Source organism: Pinus tabuliformis, chromosome 7 (genome assembly GCF_031772625.1).
Source record: "Pinus tabuliformis cultivar Carrire ecotype Pingquan chromosome 7, CPIR1, whole genome shotgun sequence".
Lineage (NCBI taxonomy): Eukaryota > Viridiplantae > Streptophyta > Pinopsida > Pinales > Pinaceae > Pinus > Pinus tabuliformis.
This window is the reverse complement of record NC_142293.1, coordinates 1,323,080,425-1,323,092,503: the sequence shown is the minus strand read 5'-3', so window position 1 is coordinate 1,323,092,503 and position 12,079 is coordinate 1,323,080,425. Positions and strand designations below refer to the sequence as shown.

General features: G+C 39.6%; 1 protein-coding gene across 1 annotated transcript; it reads right to left on the bottom strand.

Moving 5' to 3' along the window:
- Positions 1-6,903: 6,903 nt before the first annotated feature.
- LOC149252449 (uncharacterized) lies at positions 6,904-8,133 on the bottom strand. Its single transcript, XM_089454155.1, has one exon. It carries the CDS (start codon positions 8,131-8,133, stop codon positions 6,904-6,906), a length of 1,230 nt encoding a protein of 409 aa, XP_089310281.1.
- Between the last annotated feature and the right edge of the window lie 3,946 nt (positions 8,134-12,079).

Here is a 12,079-nt window from a genome sequence, read left to right as displayed (position 1 = left end):
ATCATTACATGCACATTGTAGACCTACATTGGTAGGTGAAATTTTTACTAGGCCACATGACCTTCGAATGACATGAAAATCATATGGTTATCTTGAACTCTCTTGAACACTTGCACAAGCATCTGAGGGATTTGGACCAAAGAATGAATATGATTGATTAACACCTTGGTATTCCTCTAGTAGTAGATGAAACAATGGTATTTCTAGTTGGTGCTCATGTTCCTTTGGTTGTGGGTTAAGTTACTATTTCCTGGAAGCCTTGGTTGGAAAAACACTCTGGAAGCCTTTATTGGGTTGAATTACTAGTCCTAGAATCACTATTTGGACAAATGCTCTGGAAGCCTGACAACAGTTGTGGGTTGAGTTACTTGTCCTGGAATCCCTAGTTGGAACAAATGCTCTAGAGCCCTCGATAACTTGGGTAGAGACCAATCTGGGGATGGTTTGTGATTTTCGACCGCGAGGTGGAATCACTGGTTGAGGGTGGAGGTGCTTTGGCCTCTGGAATCTTTGGTTTTGTTTTGAATTAGTTGTTTTATGAGATCCCACATTCATGCTTGGAATATGGCACAGGGGTGATTGGATGAAAGAAAGATTTGGTTTTACCAATCTATGGTCGGGTGGTACGTGGAAGTACCAGATCTGGTTGCATTTTGCATATGTTAATAAGAGGTTCTTTCCTCCTGTATTTGATGGGTAAATATATGTGTTCATATGTGGTTTTTTTGTGTTTTATATCCTTGTTATTTCTATTGGTTATATTCTAGTTATGAGCATGTTTTATGACAGACTTGATGTATGGCTCCCATCATGTTTTGATTTGCAAATGAATGAAAAATGAATATATGAACTAATATATGATAATGAAACTATTGTGATAAGGCATCAATGCTTCCTTACGATTCTCAAATAAGTATGAGACCCCTATGCTCAGATATGTTGTTATGACCTATAGAATGTATATTTGTGACATGTTTGACGAAATTCCTGTCGTGGCTAGTAGGTGTCCAATCAAGTCATTGGTCAATTTTTTGCAATAATAGCTTTGTTTCAATGTTATTTATAATTTTTGGAAGTTTCATGAAGTTCTAGGAAGTGGCCTGAGTCCTGGCCCTGAGAAAGTGGCAGAGAATCTGCAGTCACTAGCATAGAACTGCCTAAGAAAGGCCACAGTCTCATGGATGCCTTGTTATGGGAGCAAATGAGGCTCTAGGGCAGTGAAAAGACAAGTTGTCTAAGGGGTTTTTCACCTGGAAGGGTTGGTTAGGTCCTGCAGATTCTCTAGCATGTGTGGAGGTTCAAAGTGGTTGTGTTTTATCGGTTCCACTTCCTTAATTGTACATGGGGAGTCAAATCACATCATAGTAACCCCTCATCACATGTTTACCCCAACGGACCTGTTAACTTGGGTAAATGTAGGAGGAGGGTGCTACAAAGAGCACACCTATTCAATAGCTCATTAGTGGTGCTAAAACCTGTGTTCTCTGCCCCAAGGATACAACAGGTGTTTATAAGTCCAACTAGTACTGGGGTACCTCAATCTAACCATTAGTTTCTCAACCCAACTAGTTTCCCTATGGTTTATTAGCCTCGAGACAAGCCATTGCTCAGGTGATTATCAAAAAGTAATCCCCACGGGTTTATCAACTCAGCTATTACTAGAGCGTCACTACTTTACTGAACTCTTTATTGCATTGAACACACAGGCACACTCACAGGACTCAATAATCATCATTAGACATAGAATGGCCTTAACATATGCATAGGGATTCATTCACAGGAACCAATATAAAAAAAGGGGTATTCAAGTCTCCTAGGAAGTGTTAGGTCCCTATAATACTAGTGTATGCGCCCATTATTACTGTCATTGTAGCCCTTATTGTTATTTTTGTGTCCATGTTGTCCCCATATTATTATTATTGTGCCCCATAGAAACCCAATACAACTTGCGACTGCAAACATCAATAAAAAAATCGTGTTTGCCCATTTTCTAAAAAACATTGTTTAGGGCCTTAAAATGGCTCCAGAAGTTCATGACCTGAAAAATTGCCAAAAATAGTAAATTGTGCCACAATTAAGGAAACTGAAAAACTAAAAGAAACAATGATGGGGGTCCAAGTGGAATAGGTGGGTGGTCACCAATATCCACCTGTATCATGCGAAAAAGTACCAGGTTGGAAGGGGGTGGTAGAGGGCTGGTAGCACAACCCTAGCGTTGTCATCAGTGTCGAAAAAGGCAGAGGCAGGTTAAGCACGAGTGTTAAGGAAAGCTTTCTGAAGCCACAACATGGACGTTGGCACGCACCACGGACAAGAGGTAATTCCTCATCCGCAACCTCAAGCCCTCCAAGGTTGTCAGTGAAATTACAGTTGGAAGCCCTAGGGAAAGTTCGATGAGTGGAACACGAGGCGATCAAGGTAGCCTTGGCACAAATTCAATATTTCCAATGTCAACTTCGGGAAAAAGTGGTGGTGGTGTGGCACGGGCACATGCACATTCTGGACAAGCTGGAGTAGGTGGAAGCCTGACTAACTCACCTAGAGCAACACGTTAATTTTTCATTTCACCCTTCTCCCCCACCTGGGATGGGACCAGATAACCTAACTTCTATTAACTTTGATGACTAAGTATGAGTTTTGGTGTTTTGCTCATTTTGTTTGTTTTTTGGCACATCCTTCCTTTGCGGCTATGGTCGACTAGTCTTTGTCTTTTTTGGAATGTTTACTTTGAATTAATGGCAACGGTCAACAAACCCGGTTGCGGTGAGACCGATAGACTCTCAAATAATAGCCCTGTAAATTTTTATTTCAACAATTAATAAAAAATTCCGACTTACAAAAAAAAAAATTAATATGCATCAAAATTGAGCAACAAAGTGAGTACATGTTTCATAAAACTTTATGGTACGCAATCATTGAAACTTCTTGAATGACTACAGAATTGGGCCTTGCAGATAATTCCTCTAAAGATCGAAGTCATGGAGCTAGTGGCGTTGAAGTCGAAGAGGACATCAATATATCCGACGAATTCTGTTGTAAACTATTCTTTTTGTGAGTTGCCTTTAATGCAACTCTTTGGAAGCTTTTTCGGTGGGTTTTTCTGGTCCAATTTCTCTAAAAATCCAACATAAATTTATTGAAATCACAAGTTTGATGGGTAACCCCTGCACAATCGAAGTTCCCTAGGGGTTTTTCAGGGTGTTGAATCCATATATACAGTCAAAAACCAGTTTAAATAACAAACATCAAGATTTCACCTCAAATTTTTATGCCAGATTCTGGCACTGGAAAGTCCAAAAAATCGCACTAAAGATAACTCCTTCTTTTTGTTGACTAATTTTTCAATTTATTATATATAGTTGTTTAAAAAAAAAAAATTGACAAAAAGTTGTTTAAATCACATGAAATTTGTATTTAAAACCTGAAGAAACCAAACACTCGAGGTAAAATATTTTTAGTTTACTCAATTTTCAATTTTTTATATCTAGAAGAGATTAGAAGTGGTTTTTTAACAGCTTTCTCACATACATAGCTATAATTCTAAAATATTTTAATAATAATCCACCAGACGTTAAAGTAGGAAAAAGTCTAAGATGACAAGGCATGTATCGTGATCTGCTAATGTGATTTTAGTGAATAAAATAAAGATGAGATTTCGGCAAACAAAATAAATATGAGTGTTATCTCCATGCAAGGAAATATGAGTGCCTATATGACAAATATTATTTATAACCCCATAAAATTAGTCACTTCATCTATATAAACAAATAAATTTAAATTTTAAAAATTTTAAAATCTATTTTTAATTTTCAAAACATTAAATTTAATATTTAATTAAAATTTAAAACTAATTGCAATTGTATTTTTACTAAAAGTAAAAACAACATAATAGGTTAATTTTTCAGAAAGAAAAAGCTAAATTGTATTATATTGAGACTGTATAACAACACCAGATGATACATTATATGCAGATTAAGAAAACATAGGACATAAAACCAGAGGATGAGGACTTCTGAGCAAATTGCCGAAACTGGAAAATCCACAGATACAAGGATACCACCAGCACCAGCTGGGAACAAAAACAGAGGAAGAAATAGCCATTCAAAATCATACAAATTCCAGGAAAAAGCAAAAAGATGAAAATATATACTGATCAGAAGGACAAATAGAAAGAGATTAAAAACCCGGGATACAGAAATCCTGAATGATAAAGGACTCCTCGCCAACTGAAACCTTCATGGACCATGAACCTGAACCAAGATGAAGACCCTCCTTTGACAGGCAGTCCACTTGCTGGTTCTGAGCTCTGAAGATGTGCTGAATGGTACACCCTCTCATAAGTCCCCAAAAAACATAATCCTATCCATCCAGACTACGAGGTGAGGGCACCTGATGAAGCTTTTACCATTGACATGATCGACCATAGTTTTGGAGTCCCAGAAGATAGAGATGGCATGAATGTCAAAAAAGATACAGAAGGTGAGAAGACCCGCAAGGACCTTCGCCTCTGCCAAGCTGTTTGTTCCCATACCTGCATTCCAAGAAAGACTATATTGAAGGTTCTCGTCCATAATTATGACCGCCCCACAACCGCAATAGTTTCGTTGGGCAGCGCCATCAAAAAAGGCCCTCGGATGCCTGAGAAGAGAATCTACCTGCCCATTTCCATTGACATCTTTCGATTTTGGAAACTTTTTGGGGACCGAGTCATATATGAGAATTATGTGTTGTAAAATATCCTTGAGAGGCTCCTTTGCTTCTTTGAAAATTGTATTGTTCCTCCACCTCCAGGCACACCATAGAACTATTATAATGATTATCTCCATGATTCTCTTTGTCTACTCCACCAATCAAAAGCAGCCTGTGTAGAAGCATGAGAAACAAGAGGGAAACCAAATAGAATTTCCAACTCCTGCCATATTTGCTTAAAAGAATTGCATTGGAAGAGCATGTGAAAATTGGTTTCCTCTTCTAATTCTCACATTAGGCACCTGCTCGGCCCATGCCACTTCCTTTTCTTCAAATTCTCCCAGGACAGGTTTTTATTATAAAACACCAGCCATGAAAAGTATATAAATTTGGGAGAGCATCCTAATCTCCAAAACGTTGTTGGGAAAGTGGGATAAGAGTGCAAAGACTTCAAACCAATCATATCTTCATAAAATATCCTTTACACATACCTGGATATTTGCATTTGGCGAATTCCATACTAAAAAGTCCTGCGGCTTGGACCGGAGAAACCCGCAACTTCTCATAACGTTCCTGACTGAGTTCCATTGATTTAACATAGACTCCGGCAACCCAAGATCATCAGCCGATTTCCATATAGGGAGAGGACCTTGCCAACCTACAATCAGCTTATCCCATGTGAAGAAGCCTTTACTATGGATGAAAAATAAGATCCTTTCGGGAGTTGATATGCTCTCACGCCCGCTCATGATGGGATCTATTCCGATGAGGATTCTATTACCAGATTGAAAGCACCACTTCAAGTTCCTTAAGAAGTATTGCTCAATTTTACGAAAGCTGAGCCAGATGGCAGAGCCATACTTTGCACCAATCCTTCCTAAATGAAACCAATATTCCATGCATTTTCCTTTCATGTATTTCATCTTAATGGTGTTGTTGCATGGCCCATCCTCGTAGATACCCCTCCACAAAGATTTGCACATGAGCACTTTCCGAAGGTCCTCAGATCCAATAAATCCCATCCACCTGTAATCTTCGGTCTAGAGATCTTTTCCAAGGTAGTGAGATGATATTTTCCTTGAGCTGAATTGCCGCCCCATATAAAATTTGCAGTGATCTTGTTCATTTCTGAATGGTGCTTGCCGGAAGGAAGAAAATATGAGCCCAATATACAGCAAGTTGCGAAAGTACTACTTAAGTTAGGACGATTCTTCCAGCCAGAGATAAACATTTATATTCCTAGGCAGATATCTTTCTATAGTATCTATTAATAAGCCATTTCCAATCCTCTTTAGAGTACCCCTTTGCCTTTAGATGAAAGCCCAGATATTTTACTCCATCCTTGATTGACCTCGTACCGACTCCAAATAAGGCGGAAATCCATTCCACTGTTTCAATATTGGCGTCATTGTGGTAAAGAATGGATTTGGCCTTGTTTATTTGTAACCCGGTGGCCCTTTGAAACCTATCTAGAATGTCGTTTAGGCATATCCACGTAATCCTACACAGCATTTCAAATATAAGCACATCATCAACAAATAAATTGTGTGAAATGTAGTTGTTCCTACATATCTTCACGGGTTTGCAAGTGTTCTCTAAAACAGCCTTATTGATATGAAGGCTAAGAGAGTTCATTGCTAGGATGAACAGCAGCGGCGATAAAGGGCATCCTTTATGCAGCCCCCTTTCTGCTGGGAAAAAATGGGAAGGGATCCCGTTAATAATGACAACATAATTCACGTTCTCAATACATGCCATAATCCAATTTATGACATTTGATTTCAGACCAATCTTTGCTAATAAACACCTGATAAAACCCCAGTCTAAGCAGTCGAAGGCTCTTTGCAAATCAATTTTCAAAATGGCTGCTTCAGATCGATTTGAGAGCATGGAGAACAGGCTTTCCTGTGTGTTGGCGACAGCATCCATTATGTTCCTTCCCTTTAAAAAAGCATGTTGGTCCTTAGATAATGAGTTGGCTAATGTCGCTTTGATCCTTTCTGCTATGATTTTTGTGATAATTTTGAAAGATATGTTGCACAAGGATATCGGCCTGAAGTCTTTAAAGGTGTCCACTTCCAATTTCTTTGGGATGAGAGCTATCTGCGTGGATGAAGTAATGTGATGAATGCTACCTGAGATTCTTGCTGCTTCAACCATCCTCAAAAGATCTAGTTTGATGATGTCAAAAAAGTGTATAAAGAATTCTATTTTCTAGTCGTCCGGGCCAGGGCATTTATCCTTCTTAAAGGCCTTCATAACTCCTAAGAGCTCCTCCTCTGTTATGGGCTGGAACAGCTCTTCATTTTTTTCATCATCAAACACTTGGGGGACCAGATCAATACCCCATAGAATATCCTGAAAGCTATTATTCTCCCTTCTTTTATATTGGTCTTTAAAATGTCTCACTACCTCCTTTGTGATTTCTTGTTGAGAGAAGAGAAAACCTCCCTGACCATCACTAATTTTCCATATAGAGTTCCTCTCCCGCCTGGCATTTGCATACCTGTGAAAAAAATTGGTGTTCTTATCACCTTCCTCGAGCGAGATCGCCCTGCTCTTTAGCCTCCATGAGGCTTCCTCCTTCTTTAGAATATTTTGTTTATTCCTTTCAAGCTCATTTAGTCGGCATCTCATATTGAAAGGGAGAGAGTTGGCTTTCAAAAACTTAGAGATATCGTCCATTTCCTTTTGTATTTCTTGAAGAGCCAATCTGTCCGATTGTCTTTTTTTGTGTTGCCATTCCTTTACCACTTTTCTCATTGAGGACATCTTATCTCTAAAAGTCATAAAAGGAGGAAGCGAGCAATTTGCAGATAATTCCTTCCAGGCTTTTGTTATTTCTTCATTGAAAGCTGGGTCCTCTAGGCATGTTCTATTGAATTTAAAGGGGTACCCATTCCTGAACCCCTTTTCCCTCCAGCTGAGAGAAATTGGCCTGTGGTCGGAAATGAAAGCATTTTCCATGGATGAGAAAGGCATGCCCATTTTATCGATAACGCTGACATAGACTATAAACCGGTCAATCCTTTTTGCAATGTAGGCCTCTTCTATTCTTCCATTGTCCCACATAGGCATCATTTTGGATGGAGCAACATCTACAAGATTCCTGTGGAGGAATTCATACTTAATTCGATCTGAGAGCGGATCTGTCTTCCTGCACTTCCCCCATCTTTCTTCCGAACTTAGGGTGATATTTAGATCGCCTGCAATCATTAATGAATCAATGTCAAGGATTTCTGAATCAAAAAATTTATCCCAGAAGTGAGACATGTTCTTATAGGGGGCATAGATATTCAATATATTGATGGGACAGGAATATCCTCTAATAACCACTGAGATGAGAATTCCTGCAAAGCATTTATAGGCTTTAGCTTTGATCCAAGAAGGATCCCACATAACCGCCAGACCTCCTGAAAATCCCTTGGCTTCCGAGGCTGCCATGTGCCACAAGGGAAACATTTTCGTGAAATAGGAAATGGAATCTTGTTTGTTGTGCATAGTTTCTCGTACTAGAATGATTTTTGGCTTGGCTGAGAAGAAAAGATCTTTGAGCGCCAAAAATTTGAGATCTGCTCCCAGACCTCGGATATTCATTGATATGATGAAAGTCATTTGAGGGGAGTTCCACCCACGCTTGCTCTAAGAGGCTGATTCTCAGACATGTCAAAGATGGGAACGTCCACAAGGGACAGATTCCTTATTCCACCATCCGCATCTTTTGTCCTCCCCCGATAATGTCTACTTCCTCCATTGTTCTTCTTCCTAACAGTTATATTTTTTGCAGAGTTTGGGCTAATAAGCGGGGGCGACGATTTCCGAGGCTTATGGATGGTCAAGGGCTCCATCTCGAGAGATTTCTTACTTAGAAGAAAATCCAAGTCACTATCATACAAGTTTGTTGGAGATGAGATCAGGGAATTTAAAGGGGTGGCAGATACCATTGGCTCTTTGCCTTTAATGGAGGGGTGATGGATTTTATCGGGAGTAGGCGATGAAGATGAAATAAGGATGGTTTGTGATCCCACTTTAAAATTCTTTGGTTTGGAGATCGGAGGGGGAGGAGGAATTGCTTTTCCATCCTTAGGTTCCGGGGGGGTGGCAGATATAAGATTGTAACTCTTTATCGGTGCTAAAATCAGTCATAGTCAATGAATCTGGCTTGGATGTTTCCGGCTTGGAGCCAATGCACAATGAGCATTCTTGAGAGAAAAACTAAGGAGATAGATTGGTTCCGATTTCCAGATCATTGAAATCCTGAGCAGCCTCCAGATCTGTCGGAGTCCAACTAGCCATAGGAGATAACTTCACTTTTACAGAGGATAGTGAGGAGGCCGCCCGGAACTTATCATGGAACACCCTTCTTATTAAAATCAGGCGCCGAGGGCAATTTCTTATAAGATGTCCAGTCTTGTGGCAAGCGAAACACCTGAAGGGGATACCCCAGAAGTCTAGCCTTTGCTTTATTTTTAAGTCCCTCCAGGCAATCTCTATATGATCAGGAAAACCTCCCCTGTAGGCCTTTTCAATAAGAATCCATGCAATGCGCTTGTCTTTTTCCCCCAGACACCATGGGTCAACGTAGACAAATCTTCCAATGGAATTACCTATCTCTGTTAAAGTCTCCCTGGACCAGAACTCCAGAGGAAGATTTGGGAGCTTTACCCAGATCAAATTATTTGAGGGGGTATTTTTCAAAGGGTTGTATCCTATATACCACCTGTGGAGTACAAGGAAACTTCTTCCATAAACCCAAGGGAGATTCTGGATGGCTTCTACATCACCGGCATTTAAAAAATGAAAGCAGTACCACTCCTTCATGAGCTTTGATACAATGGGGAAGTAACCAATCAGCGGCTTCCACTGTGACTCAAGCCATTTTCTCATCGCAGCATCATCCATTTCTGAGAAGTGCCATCTACCCACCAAGGCAAGGTCCTGGAGGCTTTCTATACGCTCAGACAGGTAGATACTGTCCAATTTTAAAGCAGCAGGCGGAGGAGTGGTTTTAACAAGGTTTTGGGCTTTGTTATAACGTTTTGCATCATCATACGAGACTTTTTGTGACTGGGCTCTATCCTTGTCAGCATTTTGCATTGTTGATTGAATGACCACGTCATCCAATGTAGATTGCTAGCCTCCCACTTTCATGGCCCCACCCCAGTCCTTCTCAGCCTGAATGGCAACGTGTATCATGGCCTCCGTGGCTCATACATCAGACCCACTCCCCATGCGCCACTAGCTCGTTCTCCTAGATTAACTGAAGGATTTTGTCCTAAATAGATTTTCAAATCAGGATTTTTAACCCTGAATTTAATGAGCATCAATCCAGCCTCTAAATGAAAAGCCCGAATGAGGTTATGCCACCTGAGGGGAATAAGACTCTTCTCACAAATAACTGGCGAACTGAAGACTCGGAGGGAATGTTTTAATGGACTCAGATATAGAAAATCCACCTTTCCAAGGATAATGACAAGGAGATGGATTGCCAAATCAGGATATTGTACCAGCAATAAATGAGCACCTGACTAAGCCCTGAATATAAGACCTGGATTGGATAAAGCTGGAGATATGAAAAATACTCTTCTGATAGAGGACTCGTTGTTCAAGAGAGGCTCGAATAAAGAAAAGGGCAGCTTTCCAAGAGCATTTACTAAGAATTACTACATCTTAATTTGGCAAGGTGAGATGGAGGCGATCTCGGCACCTTGTCTCAAAGATTTTTGAAAAAACCAGTATTTGGAAAAATCCCAGTTCCGAGAAGAGGTCACCGGTCCCAAAAAGTGGTTTTCCGGTTCCGAGCAGTGGAATTGGAGAGTGTTCTGAACACTGCTCATGAGCTATGGCAACAAGCAGTCCCTATCCAGATTCAACCAAGGCTTTCAATGGGGTCTTTTAGATTCTATGAGAGTTAACTAGATGAGGAATCTTGGCAGACTAAGTAGCAACAGTAAATTTCAAAAATACACCACCAGGCTCCTATCTTAATTCGAAAATCTGAACAGGGTTTATAGATTACTACAGACGGCTTCAGTTTGTGTATGAAAAAACGGAACATGCAGATAACACCAGATTTTAAGCATGAAATGCTCAAATTATAACTCGCACTTTCTTCCCATCATATATCTTTGTTAGAATTCAATCTAGGGTGAAACATCAGTCTAACCTAGCTCCCTATGACTAAGAAGCGCTTAACAATTTTTCAGAGGTATGACTGCCTTTCAGAAATTTTAAAATTAACTGAGAAAACTGTAAAAAGCGGAATATAGAGCATAGATAAACTGACCTCTTACCGAGCGCATGCCAAGTGGAGAGCAGCATAAACCTCCAACAAAACCAAAACCAGAGCCATGACACCGGAGATGAAGGAGAAAATGAATGAAGGAAAAAGCCAGCTGCAAGGTCGACCCTGCGCCAGAGCGTGGAGGGGAAGAAGAAAAGTTGGCCAAAACTTTCTTACTTCCTGCAGAGACTGTTTTTATAGCTGTGGAAGTATGAATGGCAGGTGGCTAGCGCGGCTAGCATGAGACATGCATGGGCTTTCTATAAGCTCCGGGAAAAAATGTGTCAGATAAAAACAGGATTATCCATGCATTGGCTCCCTGCATTCCCTCTTTGCACTGATTGGCTTCGAGAATATGATGGCCATGGCGGATGCGACCTGGTTGGTCGCTGTTAGCATGCTGGTCCACTCAGCATCGCTCCCTCCAAATCCCTCAAATTGGTCAAAACATAAAAATAAGTATATGATCTTGAAAACATGAAAATTTAACAATTACCTCACTTAAAACTCCAATTATAAGGATGAAATTGGCCTCCCACTCTACCACATTTATGCAAGGAGACCATCACATGATAATATGACAAATAGGGTAAAATAGGTTAACAATCATGCTGTGTAACCAAAATTTTAAATTGTTGTCCACACGACATAAAGAGAGAGGAGTTACGTTAGTAAAAATGACTTCAAAGATGTTAAATGTTAGGCTTATTCAATTTAGAAATGGTTTTTTTTTTAAGGAAACACAGTGATATATTTTGCACGAGAAGAGGGGTAAAGGCAAAATAGTAATTATAATATATATATATATATATATATATATATATATATATATATGTATGTATATATATATATATATGTATATATATATATGTATATATATATATATTTATTGCGGAAATGAATAACTAAAGCATATAATTATTACAGCGACCAAGAATCACATAGTGTTGTTGTCAAGAAAACTTTTTTTGGTCTAATATGTTAGCCCACAATCCATACAAAGTAAGATTAGCTAGAATTCAAACTGATGTGGGCCACTTTATCACCATGAGTCTCAACCACTTGGGCTAACTTTGACAGGCCAATTAACATTATATTAATAAGATA

Excerpts from the sequence above, each read along its gene's own strand:
- LOC149252449 (XM_089454155.1), bottom strand. The coding sequence starts at position 8,133 with ATGGCAGCCTCGGAAGCCAAGGGATTTTCAGGAGGTCTGGCGGTTATG.